Consider the following 13,216-nt stretch of genomic DNA (forward strand, 5'->3'; position numbering starts at 1 on the left):
AGACAACTCAAAGGGATTGCAAAAACCTAACATTGGACGTGGCTCAGATCAAGAAGATGGTAGTCGTCCCAAATGTCGTATGTTGTCCATGATCAGAGAGGTGATTAGTCTCACCAATTGGTTCAAATGTAGTAGCAAAGTTGGTAGGGGTGTAAACTGATTTTATGTGATGCATTAGTATCTTCAAACCCTTACTCAGTCAAGTGACCAAAATTTGGAATAGGAAAAGAAAAAGAAGCCGAAAGTGAAGGTGGGTGTTGTCTTTCTTGCTGTGTTCATAATGTCTTGTTAGGGCCTCCAATGATGGAGAAGCTTGATAAGACATCATGGGAAATCGAGAACAGGATTGTCTATGTGTGATGAATGGATTAATTCATTTGATTTGTATCGTCTAGTATGGTCCATCCAGACCCGTTCGATAGGTTCCCTATTATGCATCTGCCCAGTCAAAAGTGCTTGTTTTCTTGCGCGTTTGCTACTTGTTTCCTTGCACATTTTCTATAGGCTGCAACAACCACTCTCCAATAGCTCTATCATTAATCGTCCATCACATTCTCTCTCTCATTCACTGTCTCTTTCTCCCTGGCCCCCTTCCTCTCTCACACATATTGATGTAACATGACACAAATCCCTCCCTCTCGCCCCTCCCAAAAAAAAGAAAAATGAAAAATGAAGGTTCAATGGATTATGGCCATGTAGCATAGAGACATGGAACGCCCGTTCCGGCACATAGGAACGGATTAACGCGTTTTGGGAGGTCTGAGCCCAAGAAACACTGGCGGAATGTTCCAGTCCATTCCATGTCTTGTTCCCTCCCATTTTGGGCCATTCCCTGGCTGTTCCCCTACCCTGTTTGGAACGGCCGTTTTATCAGCGAACATTTATAAAAAAAAAAACTTGCGCCTGTTTAGGGTCGTGATTCACTGGCTCGACGACGCCCGTTCTCTCGCTTGACTTTTGCCTCTTTTGCTTGCCTCGCCTCTCCCGCTTGTCCCACCTACCTCGCTTGTTGCTCTCGCCTGCCCCGCCTGCTCCAACCGCTCTCGCCTGCTTGCTCCAGCCGCTCTCGCCCGCCTGCTTGCTCCCGTTTGCCCCGCCTGCTTGCTCCCGCCTGCCTAGCCCGCCCGCGATCAAGTGAGGAATTTCGTGTAAAGCACCAACCAAAGTATTTGTCTACTCAATACTGATTTTTGTTTAGTGGGACCATTATCTCTCCTAGATTTGGGGCATTTTGGATGAGTTGTTGGTAGTTGCCCCAAAATTTGGGGCTTTCTCAAGGATTGGCGCCCAAATTTGGCTGCAATGGCCCCAAATTTGGGGCATTGGGATCCATCATCCATGGATCTAAAAGAGTCCCCAAATTTGGGGGATTTTGAATCAGTCATTGCCCCAAATTTGAGAGCTGAAAATGCGCCAAATTTTGGTGCATTTTCAGCAAGGGAATGCAGGCTGGAATGCCCCGAATTTGTGGCATTTCAAATCAGTCATTGCCTCAAATTTGGGAGCTGAAAATATGCCAAATTTTGGGGCATTTTTAGCAAGGGAATGCAGGATGGAATGCCCCAAATTTGTGGCATTTTCAATCAAAGGAATGCAGGCTGAAGTAGCACCAAAGTTCGGGCATTTTTAGCAAACATTTAACACATGCATGTTGACATTTTGGCTGCAAATATCTGCAATTTCATTGAACTTTACTGATTATTGTCACTTTTATATAGATGATAGCATTGACATATATGGGATCTTCATCATCCTCAGCAGGTACTTTGTCAACAACTGGAGGAAGTCGAAGCACTACTTGGTCATTGTGGGATGAGGTAGATGGAGGGGTGCCATTGAGAGGTGGAGGGACTCACCCTTGGAAATGCAAACTTTGCTCTTATGCTCGCACTAGTGGGATTGATAAAGTGAGAGCCCATCTTCTACATGAGGAGGGGAAAGAGGTGCGTTTTTGCACCAATGTATCAATTGAGAAAAGGTAGAAGTTACTTGACTGCATAGCCACTTCTATGGGGAATTCACATGCCAGGAGGATGCCAAATATAGCAGTGGATCCAACAACATGAACTCCAAGGCCAACAAGGCATGGTGCTTCATGCAGAAGACCACCAGGTTTAGTGGCTACGCAGCCTTCTCGTGGACCATCAGTGGTAGCAAGTCGTGGTGTTAGATAGAGTTCATTGCATAGTTCATGGAAACCAAAGAAAAAAGAGGAAGCAGATGCAACAGTGGCATGCTTTTTTTACCATGACCATATTACATTCAAATCAGCCAGGTCACCTTATTTTTTAAATATGGTGATACAGATTGCAGAGTATGGGCCCACATATAAGCCCCGTTCATTAGAAACTATTAAGACTACATTACTTCAGAAGGAGAAAGCAGCCATAGAGATTGCAACAGCAAATATTCGCAATCAATGGGCAAGAAATGGAGTGACATTGATAGCAAATGGATGGAGTGACACACGCCATAGGTCCATACATGGTGTTATCGCATATTCTCGTGGGGATGTATACTTCATTGGTAGTCATGATGCTTCAGAGATTGGAAAGAGTGCAAATGTATTGTCATCCAAGTGGTGTGAGGCAGTGCAAGCTATTGGGGCAGAAAATGTAGTGCAGTTTGTGGCAGATGGTGAACCTACAAACAGGGCAGCGGGAAACATTTTAATGGCAATGTATCCACATATCACCTTTAGTCCATGCATGGCGCATTGCTTGAATAACTTGTTGAAGGATATTGGGAACTCGCCATGGATTGCATCTCTTGTTGCAAAAGCAACAAGATTATCACATTTATATGTAATCATCAGTGCTTGCATACTGAGTTTTACAAGAGAAGTGACAAAGAACTTCTCAAATACTCGGATACACGATTTGCATATAACTTTCTTATGCTTGGTCAATTGCACTATTGCAAAGGTGCAATTAGGGAGCTATTTGCTAATGATGAGTATGAAAATTGGATTGGGGCTGCCACTACTACTACTGTGTTATGTAATGTATGTCTCTGATAGAGATTTTTGGAATGAGGTGAATTGCACCAACCAAATGGTTGATCCTATTATGCACATGTTGAGGCTTGCAGACGGCATGGATCCATGCATTGGGAAGATCTATGAAGGTATGGATCGCATGATTGAGAGGTTGGAGAGTTTGGAATCAAATGCAGATAGGTATGAGCAGATCAAGGAGTTATGCATCAATGAATGGAATGAGTATGACTCTCCTATGCATGCTACAGCATATGTGCTTGATCCTGAGTTTCAAGGAAAGATGCAAGAAAGAGACCTTGAGGTGTTCAAGGCTTGGAACACATTGCTTGCAAGGCTTTATCGTAGCCGTGAAATGCAACACAAAATTAAAAATTAGCTCTCTATGTATGGGCAAACATTAGGGATGTTTGGTACAGAGGATGCACTAGCGGACAAGACAAATATTAGGGCTGCTTTATGGTGGAAGGACTATGGGGCAAAAGCTCCAGAGTCTTAGAGTTTGGCTATTTGTATTCTTAGCCAAATAATTAGCTCTTCTTGTTTAGAGCAACTATGGAGCCCATTCAATCACATTTACTCAAAGAAGAGAAATCGTCTTGGTACAATGAAGATGAATGAGCTAGTTTATGTGAGCTCCAATCTTCGCTTACTAGCTCGTACATCAGTTGGATGATTCTTTTATACGTTGGGAGAAAGATGACGACGACGATGATGATGATAATGGTGATGGTGAGGATGTTGTTTAGCGGGATGAGCATTCAGGTAGAGTGGAGCCATCTTCCATGAATGAGAGCACTTAGCGGCTAGCCGTTTGGAACTTTAGAGTATTGACTTGGAAATTGGAGCTCTTGTAACTTGGATCTTTAGACTTTAAAGTTTAGTGCATATTTTGTGTCTTTGCAACACACTCTTATTGGACTTATGCAACATCGTTGATTACAATGTTGAATCATGAATGCTACAATCCATTGCTGATTACAATGTTCTGAATCTTTATTATTGTTGAAACTTGATTAGTATGTCTCTAATTTCACGAATTATGGTTGATATGATATCTCTCTCTAGATTCTAAGACTTAAGTGTTGATTCTCTCTCTCTCTCTCTCTCTCTCTCTATGTGTGTGTGTGTATGTGTGTGTCGTTCCCTCCGTTCCCGTTTCCCATTCTTGATAACTATGTGTAGCATGGATGAATCATGAAGGGCCACGGTCCACCTATTGCCCATAGTATATAGACTCTCTCTCTCTCTCTCTCTCTCTCTCTCTCCTCTTTTCCCTTCTCCTTCCTTACCAACTCTAAACCCTAAGTACTCTTCCTCTCTCTCTCTCTCTCTCTCTCTCTCTCATCTCCTTTATCCTTCAAGCATTCTCTACTCTCTCAACCACTCTTGCCATCTCAAGCTCTCTACTCCCTCAAGCTATCTCTACTTCCTCAATCTCTCTTCCCTTTCTACTCCCTTAATCACTCCACCCTCCACCCTCCACCCTTGAGTCTCCAAATCCATTTTTTTGAGTCTCCATCCTCTCTCTCTCTCTCTCTCTCTCTCTCTCTCTCTCTCTCTCCTACCCCCATACACCCAATCATTGATGGCACCTTCTCTTCATGAGGCCTTTTGCTTGCATTTTGCCTACTTCGAGCGAGTGAAAGAGAAATTAAACACTTGCAAGTGGCAATGCTAGTATTACCCCAAGATCCAAACCTCATCTGTTACTCGCCTCCTAATTCACATATGCAAATTGGGAGGTAAGGCCATACCATACGAAGATCCCTCTCCAACCGTCTCCGTTTCCTTCATTGGACGGGCCTCCTGTATCCCATCAACAAGGAGCCATTCAAGTGGGGCACCTATGTCAAGGGGCAAGCCACACTTGCCCAAGCAATAGGCCAAGTATTTGGTCCTCTCTTTTCTCAAAAAGAGGCAAGGACCAGCCGAAAGCAAGATTGCATGCACCATAATTGAGTGCAATCTTGCTTTTCACATCCTTAAAGCGGATTGATGGAAGCGCATGGTGAAAGCCATTGCTCTCGTAGGTCCATGCGAGAAACGGTACGGTATCACATACCATGACATGTGTACAAGGAAGCTTGATGGAGAGAGAGAGAGAGAGAGAGAGAGAGAGAGAGAGAGAGAGAGAGAGAGAGAGAGAAAGTCACTTGAGCTCGTGCGTGCTGGTTGGGCAAAGTACAGGAGCAACTGTTTTAAGAAAAGGATTATCAATATCTTTGTCTCTTGCTTGCTTGGTACGTCCTTTCTATGAGTGGTGGATGCTAACACAAGGGCAAGGAGAACCACAGGCTCCTTTATGTATTGATACATACGGCAAGCCATCATTGAGGTAATTGATTTGTTTACTTGCAAGTTATAACTTTCCAAACTTATTAATTTATTTACTTGCAAAAAAAAAAGTGGCTATTTTTCCCTTGAGGGGTGCCTTCTAGAGCCAAGGGATTTGTGTCATAGAGGTCCATGAGGTTCTTCTTAGGCTTAGCAAAATGGGCATACTTCTCAAAGTAGCCCTTGCATTTGCAAATGAAGTATCACTTAACAAGCTAGCATATTGTACTAAGATGAAGCCTCTTCTTTAAGTGAGGCAAATTCAGATTGATCTCCTTTGGTACTTGCCTATCTATTAGAAGTTTGGCTACTTTGTGGTAGCAACAAATGCCCTAGCTAGAGCTTGTTTTTTAGCAGAGTCGGCCTTAACTACCTCTCCAATGGTGAAGCTGATGGTATACAAGACAAGCATGCTCCTTTTGCATTGTTTGGAAGGTATTGTGGTTGTATTTTGGAACTTGCAAGCATTCCCCTTGGGAATGGGGAAACGTGTTCCTCCCCGTTAAAAAAACTAAGGAACGGGGAACTTGAAGGAGGAACATCGAGCAAGGGGAATGGCTAGGGGAATGTCAAGGTTGCCGTTCCAGCAAAGGGGAACGTGGGAGTTCATTTTGTTAATTGTTGGGAAAGAGGAAAAACCTCACTTGTGTTGGATGTCCGTGCACCATTGCATTTGGCCCCTCCCATAGTCATATGCGTGGACCAATTATTTCACTCAAATAGTTATACAACTCTCTCACACACACACACACACACACACACACACAGAGTCCTCAACTTGTGCCATGTTCAGTTATCTTGATGCTTCTTGACTCTTTCATCTAGTTTAATCTTAGGCTATCATTTATTTTGGGTGTTATGTTCCATTTTGATGTAACTAGTGTATCATCTGTGGAGTATACTATCATGTTTTGCAAATTGAACATGTTCCTTTCGAAGAGCTTTTGTAAGATATATATAAATGAATAAATTTAGGCATATGTATTATGTATACAATTGAAGTCGGTCCCCCTCATGTTCCCGTTCTTTCTAGGGCCCCGTTCCCATTCCCCCAAGATATCTCCCTCCTGATCTCATTCCCGTTCCCTTGCTACTATGCTTGCAAGTGAGTGATGGGAGCAAAATAAATTCTTTGTAAAGAAAGCCTGGCATGTCAATTTTTGTGCTTTTGAAAGACAAGTGGGAGAATCAAAGAAGACTTGCAGCTGTTTTATCTGTTGCATTGATTTGAGATTTTTCATTGCCTTCTCAAGTTGTACTGTTTTATTGAAGGCTTTAATATTATGTTTGAATCAAGTAGATATCCAGTGGTGCACTGTCAATCAAAGTCATGGAATGCGTATCATTGTATGGAAGTATTAATAAATTTCAGTATACATATACATATATATATATATCTATCAGAAAGATATTTGGTGGTGCCACATAAAGTTGCTAATATATTGGGTTCGAGTGAATATTGCAGATTTTGAATGCAGCAGCAGGACTTTTGGTGTCTGGAATGGTGAAAGACCTGGGAGAGGGCATACGTTTGAGTCAAGAAATACATCGGACAGGGAAATGCCTGAAGGTCCTTGATGCATGGGTTCAGCTATCACAGGTATTTTGTCTATTGGGCCTTGATAAATGAGAATGGTACTCCCTAAATTTTCTGCAAAAAGGAACATCTACATGCACTGTGCATTGAGGCTTTAATTTTGTGATAAAAGTGTAGATATCTGTAATGGGTGTGCATTTTTTCTGTATGTTATGTTGTGAAAATTTTGAAAACTTTAACAAAGCTGGATTGAGACACCAATCCGTAATGTAGTAAAACCAATCATCTTGTAGCTGCAGCTTTCCTTGTTATGGAGGCGATTGTCTAGGCTTATTTATCATGAAGACTGAAGACTGGTTGTCATAGAAAAGTTGTGGTGACTTGATTATATAGAAAACCTAAGGTTCTATATGATAGTGTTCTTAATGGTCCTGCAGAACTAGTCTGCTACCAATTTCAAGATCACAAGAAGTACGGATGCTCATTTTCTTGTGTTATAAAGAGAGCGACTAGTTGTGGCCAGTTTTTAAATTGCAATGAGTTATGATATTCTTTTTCTTGTGTTATCAAAGGGTGACAGTTATGTTACTCAATTAATTCAATCACAGCACAAGGGATTAACAATATGCTTGAGCTGAAAGGAGTACGCTCAATAGCAGAACTGTAGCTACATCATATCATAGACATACCTTGTCAGGTGCTTTGAGGGAGATAGAGAAAAGGACACTTGGGGGAGGGGGGACCGGGGTTGCTACGGACCTTCACAGGACTTCCAAGTCATGACATGTCATGAGGCACAGAATGCATAGAAACAAGGGACGCCCATCCCCGGCCCTTGGGACGCTGAAATGCCATTCCGAGATAGGACACCTGTCCCGGACGTGGAGGCGGAACGGGGGTTGTCCCCTTTCAGCAGTGTCACAGGGGGGCAGCCGTCCTCCCATCCTGGGGACGGATTGCCTGTCGGGGACGAGACTGTCAGGAGACAAACAATCACCGTCTCCCGCTTTTCGAACTCTCTTCTCTCCCCCATCTTTCGCATCTCCCTCCCTGCCTGACTCGCGCAACTCCTGCCTCCCTTTCGGCTCCTCCCACACCTGCTCTAGCTCCTACTCGCCCCCACAACGCGCTCGGCCCTTATTATTATTATTATTATTATTCTTATTCTTTCTCACTTGTCTCCTCCTCTTCTTCTTCATTATTATCATCATCATCTAGTGTCACTGATCATCATCTTCTTTTCCTTCTTGCTCCTTGCAACTTGGGCTCCCTACATCAAGCACCCAGGTCCCACAGTGAGCAACTGAGTAACCAATAGCCAATTGCTTTCGGGCACATGTACTTGCCTGTGTATTACACCAACACCTTATGTTGCACAATACTCGTCTCCGCATGGCTTCTTCACGACCGGCTTGTCAAGTTGGAGGGAGAGGCAGACGTTGTGACACATTTTCGTGGTGGGATGAGGTAAATGCTGAACACCCATCAAGTAGAGGTAGATCACGCCCTTGGTCATGTAAGTTGTGTCCATACCCGCATACGAGTGGTGCAAATAAAGTAAGGGCCCATTTATTGCATGAGCCAAGATTGAAAGTGCAATTGTGTCCCAATGTTACGGATGAGAAGAGAATGGAGCTTCTAGATCATGTGGCTAGACAAGAGGCTCATTGCTTCTACCATGACCATATTGCTTTTCATACAACCAAGTTTTGAGTCTTAACAAATTGATATACTCGAGTCTTAACTATTTACATTTTTTTCCCCTCAAATAATATGCTTTTTAAATTTATAACTTGGTTATAACTTATATAATATAAACTTCTAAGAATCTATAGCTTATTCTAAAATCATGTCATCGTGATAATTATTGTGTTTATTATTTTATGTCCCTAGGTCAAAGTACTTTAGAGCCATGTTGAAGAAGGTTGGAGAGTATGTGCCTAGCTATGTGGCCCCTTCTTCTGAGACTTTACGCACTATCTTGCTCGATGAGGAAAAGCGTATTGTGGAGCAAGATGCAACAAATATAAAGAGAGATTGGAAGAAAAATTGTGTCCCACTATCGCTGATGGGTGGAGTGATAGGAGAAAGAGGTCTATCCATGGCATTGTAGCTTACTTTCAAGGAGAGATGTATTTTATGTCATCCCATGATGCTTTAGGGACTTGGAAGTCCGTAGATCAACTTGCAACAAAGTGGATCTCCACTGTTGAGATTGTTGGGCCACATTTGGTGGTTGGTTTTATGGCTAATGGTGAGCCCACAAATAGAGCAGTAGATGCCATTGTTCAAGGAGTATATAAGCATGCCACATTTTCTTATTGAATGGTGCATTGCTTGAATAACCTTTTGAAGGCTATTGGTGGGTTATCATGGGTCCATCTTGTGATACATGATGCAAATCAAATGGTTACTTTTACTTTAAATCACCAATATCTTCGCTATGAGTTTTCAAAAAGATCAAGGAAGATATTGTTAAAGTAGTCAGACACACGGTTTGTCTACAACTTTTTGATGTTGGGACACCTCAGAGAGTGCATGGGTACAATGAGACAGTTGTTTGTTAGTGATGAGTTTAGTACTTCTTCATTTTGGCAGTCACTCCCGTGAGCATGACATGCAGAGAAAATGTAGAGAGCAATGAATTTTGGGATAATGTAAAAAAATTTGATGCAATGGTTGTGCCTATTGTACAGTTGTTGAGACTCGTTGATGGTATGCAACCACGTATTGGCTAAGTGTACGAGGCAATGGATAGGACGATTGAGAAGTTAAAAGATTTAGTGGCTGATGCTAAGCAATATGAGAAGATACATGATTTGTGTATTGAGAGGTGGAATGCCTATAGCTCATCTTTGCATTCAAGTGCATTTGTTTTGGACCCTGAATATCAAGGTAAGGATCAAGAAAATGATGTTGAGGTCAATCTCCATTGGAGGCAAATTCTTGAGCGCATGGTGCTTTATGTTGACACTAGGCGCAAAATTAGAGATCAACTTGCTCTCTATAGGAGAGCAAAAAACTCTTATGGTTGTGTGGATGCTCTACATGACCGATGCAAGGTTGGGGCATCTTTGTGGTGGGAGGATTTTGGATCAGATGGGCCAAAGTTGCAGAAGTTGGTTGTTCGTATCTTAAGTCAAGCAGTGAGCTCCTCTTTGTCAGTGCCAACTTGAGAATGCTTTGCAAAAGTGTTACATCACAGGCCGATCCATTTACCCAATGGGAGATGGAGCAGCAAGAGAATCATACTCATTTTATGGAGACTATGCATGGCACCCATGATCATGAGGCTAGCACTTAAAGAGCTGCATATGCACATTTTGCTCGAGATGATGATGATTCTCTCTAGATTTGGCCCTATTCCTTGCTAGAGTTCATTTTGTATGTTGGTTTATGGCTAGTTATAGCTTGATATCCTACTGCTACCCACCTGTTGTCAAAAGATGATATACCAGCGAGACAATATGGTTTGCGGGGAGGAACACAGGGTGAACTCGGCAAACATGGAGAAGAGAAGGGAAGAGAGAAGAAACTCTGATGAATGGAATGATGAAGATCTGAATCATGGAGTGAATGTGATAGAAGGGAACAAGGTGTTGTAGCATAAGGAAGATGATGAACACAGCCACAAACCACGAACCGCAATGTTCTCTTGAAGGGGTGTGAGGGCGGTGGAGAGGTTGGAGAGAAGAGGTGACAGATTGAATGAATCCGTCGTAAGGAATGAAGGAGAGAGTGGCCTATAAATAGGCATAGTTAGTCTAGGGTGGCATCGCTTTTCGGGGTTGCAAACCGTAAACACAAAACGTAGAAACACAAAAACGCAAATTGTAGGTGAAGGGTTTCTCAACACCCCCTCTTAGACCCAAAAAAGGGGAACATGAGAAGAGAGGTATGGAGATGCAATGCTACATGTTGAAGAATGCTCATGCAGCAAGTGCCACTTAGACATTGTCCTCGGTGGGAAAATTGTTCACTTGCCTAAGTGCCCTAGTACAAAGATGATGAAAACATGCAATGCATAGGAGGAATGTTGAACTTTGTGTGGTGCCGGAACTGTAAGGATATGCCCGTACTCGATCTCGGGAGTTGATTCCATGCTGACCAAGGGACGAAGAAGATCCACCTTGTAATCCAAGAATACTACTTGAAAAGAGACCTTTGAAGATAATCAGGAGATAGGATGAGTTGTAGAACTCGAAACTCAACCTTGGGAGAGAAGCCACTAGCTCCCTGACTCCATGCTGAAATGAATACGAAGGTCTAGTCACCAAGTCGTTGCTGAAGTTCCAAGGGCACTGATCTAAGTAGGTCCTCTAGATCCTAGTATGAGTAGAGGAAATGATTACTCAAAGGAGAGCCACTCCTAGAAAGTGAAAGGTGGTGGTGTGTGAAGAACTTAATGGCACATAGGGTCCCTCTCTGAATCGGAAGGAGTAGAAGTAGGAGCCCCCTCTGAAGCCAAAGAAGACTAGAAGTCCCCCTCTGAGGGCAAAGTAAGAAAATTCCCTTATAAATCCCAATCTGAGAGAGAAAGGGAATCCAGCCACTCATGGCTCATGGACTGCGAAGCATCCTATGAAGAAGGAAGTGCCGCTGGTCATGCTGAAGAAGGTATTTGAGGCTCATAAGAAGAAGCCAGAAAGCACCCGGAAGTGGCTTAAAGAGGGTGGAAAAGGAGGCTCGAGATGAGCCAAGGTTGGAGAACAATCGCAGGCTCTCAGGAGAGTGGACTGTGGAGGAGATGTGGGCCGTGAAAGCCACTATATCTGGAAGTGGGTAGGGGAAACCTCCGCGTAATGGGGTGGTCTCTAGGAGGGCTTATCGCCCCGTAAGATCTTAGAGCCTGTGTGTGCTTGAAAGGACTTAGTGCGCGTCGGTTGCGGCTTATTGCCTTGAGCATAATACTCTGATAGCCGATGCAAAACAATCCTTGTGGCCCCGAAAGGAGAGGTGGCACAAGGAGTGTCTAGTGGAAGATGCAAATACTCCAGAGGGGTGGGAAGCAAAGGTCGATGTCGACAATCTTTTGTGGGATGACTATTTGTGTCGCAGTAGTAGCACCTAGTAGAAGGACAATTTGTCGATGGAGACGCCATGGTACTGGTGTGGCAAACTAGAGAAGGGAGGATGGGAGGGAGAAAAAGGATATCTTCCAATGCGCAACGGAAATGATAGAGAAATCAAATGTTGATGCCGAACCGGCCATCGGTCTTTGTCTTCTCTGATGAGGAGGATCTTTGTGGGCAAATGCAGCCAAGGAAGGTTGGATCTGTACAGACGATAGTGCGGAAGAGAGAAATAATAAAAACGCAGGTGAGGTGGAGGTGGCAGTAGCAGCCTTGAACACGGACTGGAAAACAGCAAACGTAGGAGGGAGCAGCCGCAAGTTAGGGTGTTGATACAACAGAAGAAGAAGAGAAGTGGATGTCGAATCCGCCACCGGTCTTTGCCTTCACTGGAGTGGAGGATCTTTGTCGCTGTTTGAGCAGATCTAGGTTTGATACCATGTCAAAAGATGACGTACCAGCGAGACAGTACGGTTTGCGGGGAGGAACGCAGAGTGAACTCGGCAAACATGAAGAAGAGAAGGAAAGAGAGAAGAAACTTTGATGAATGGAACGATGAAGATTTGAATCATGGAGTGAATGTGATACAAGGGAATAAGGGTGCCGTAGCACAAGGAAGATGATGAAGACAACCACGAACCATGAACCTTGGTTCCACCCTACATTATCTAAGGTCAATATGCCATCCCTATTTAAATGTTGAGAAGCCTTCCTGAAGGGGTGTGAGGGTGGTGGAGAGGTTGGAAAGAAGAGGTGACGGATTGAATGAATCAGCTGTAAGAAATGAATGAGAGAGTGGTCTATAAATAGGGACATTCAGTCTAGGTTGGCGTCCCTTTTTGGGGCTGCAAACCCTAAACGCAAAACGCAAAAACTCAAAAATGCAAACTGCGGGTGAAGGGTTTCTCAACACCTATATGATGTCATGACCTATTGCCACACCTTGTAGGTGCACAAGATATATCAATAAGAAATCTTTGTATTCATGATATTGATAGATACAACATTGAGGCACATCTCAGGACTACACCCTCGTGATGCCACACATGTAAAGGTTCACCTAAGTCTAGGGAATTACATGTAGAAGCACAACCCCAGTAGAGCTCGAGTGACTACTACTCCCTATATAGGTGCATTCGTAGGCATCCTTATGGTATACCTACAAAGCCCTTACCCTTGCACTCACCCTTACTCAATGGATTATTGTCCTTAGCAATCTAAGGGTGGTTTTTTTTACTCATTTCAAGGTCTTAATACATCTCATTCTATCAAGCT

General features: G+C 43.3%; 1 protein-coding gene across 3 annotated transcripts in view; it reads left to right on the forward strand.

The window, feature by feature from the left end:
- TRP1 (tryptophan biosynthesis 1) overlaps positions 1-13,216 on the forward strand; it is a 115,466-nt gene that overhangs the window by 83,170 nt on the left and 19,080 nt on the right. For all 3 annotated transcript variants that reach the window (XM_087661723.1, XM_087661724.1, XM_087661725.1), the window contains one exon: positions 6,798-6,932. In XM_087661723.1, coding sequence (XP_087517849.1) covers positions 6,798-6,932 — 135 coding nt within the window. The remainder of the gene's footprint in view (positions 1-6,797; positions 6,933-13,216) is intronic.

The sequence above is a fragment of the Lygodium microphyllum genome, chromosome 21 (genome assembly GCF_053477565.2).
Source record: "Lygodium microphyllum isolate KBCC chromosome 21, Lygodium_microphyllum_v1.1.10, whole genome shotgun sequence".
Taxonomy (NCBI): Eukaryota; Viridiplantae; Streptophyta; class Polypodiopsida; order Schizaeales; family Lygodiaceae; genus Lygodium; species Lygodium microphyllum.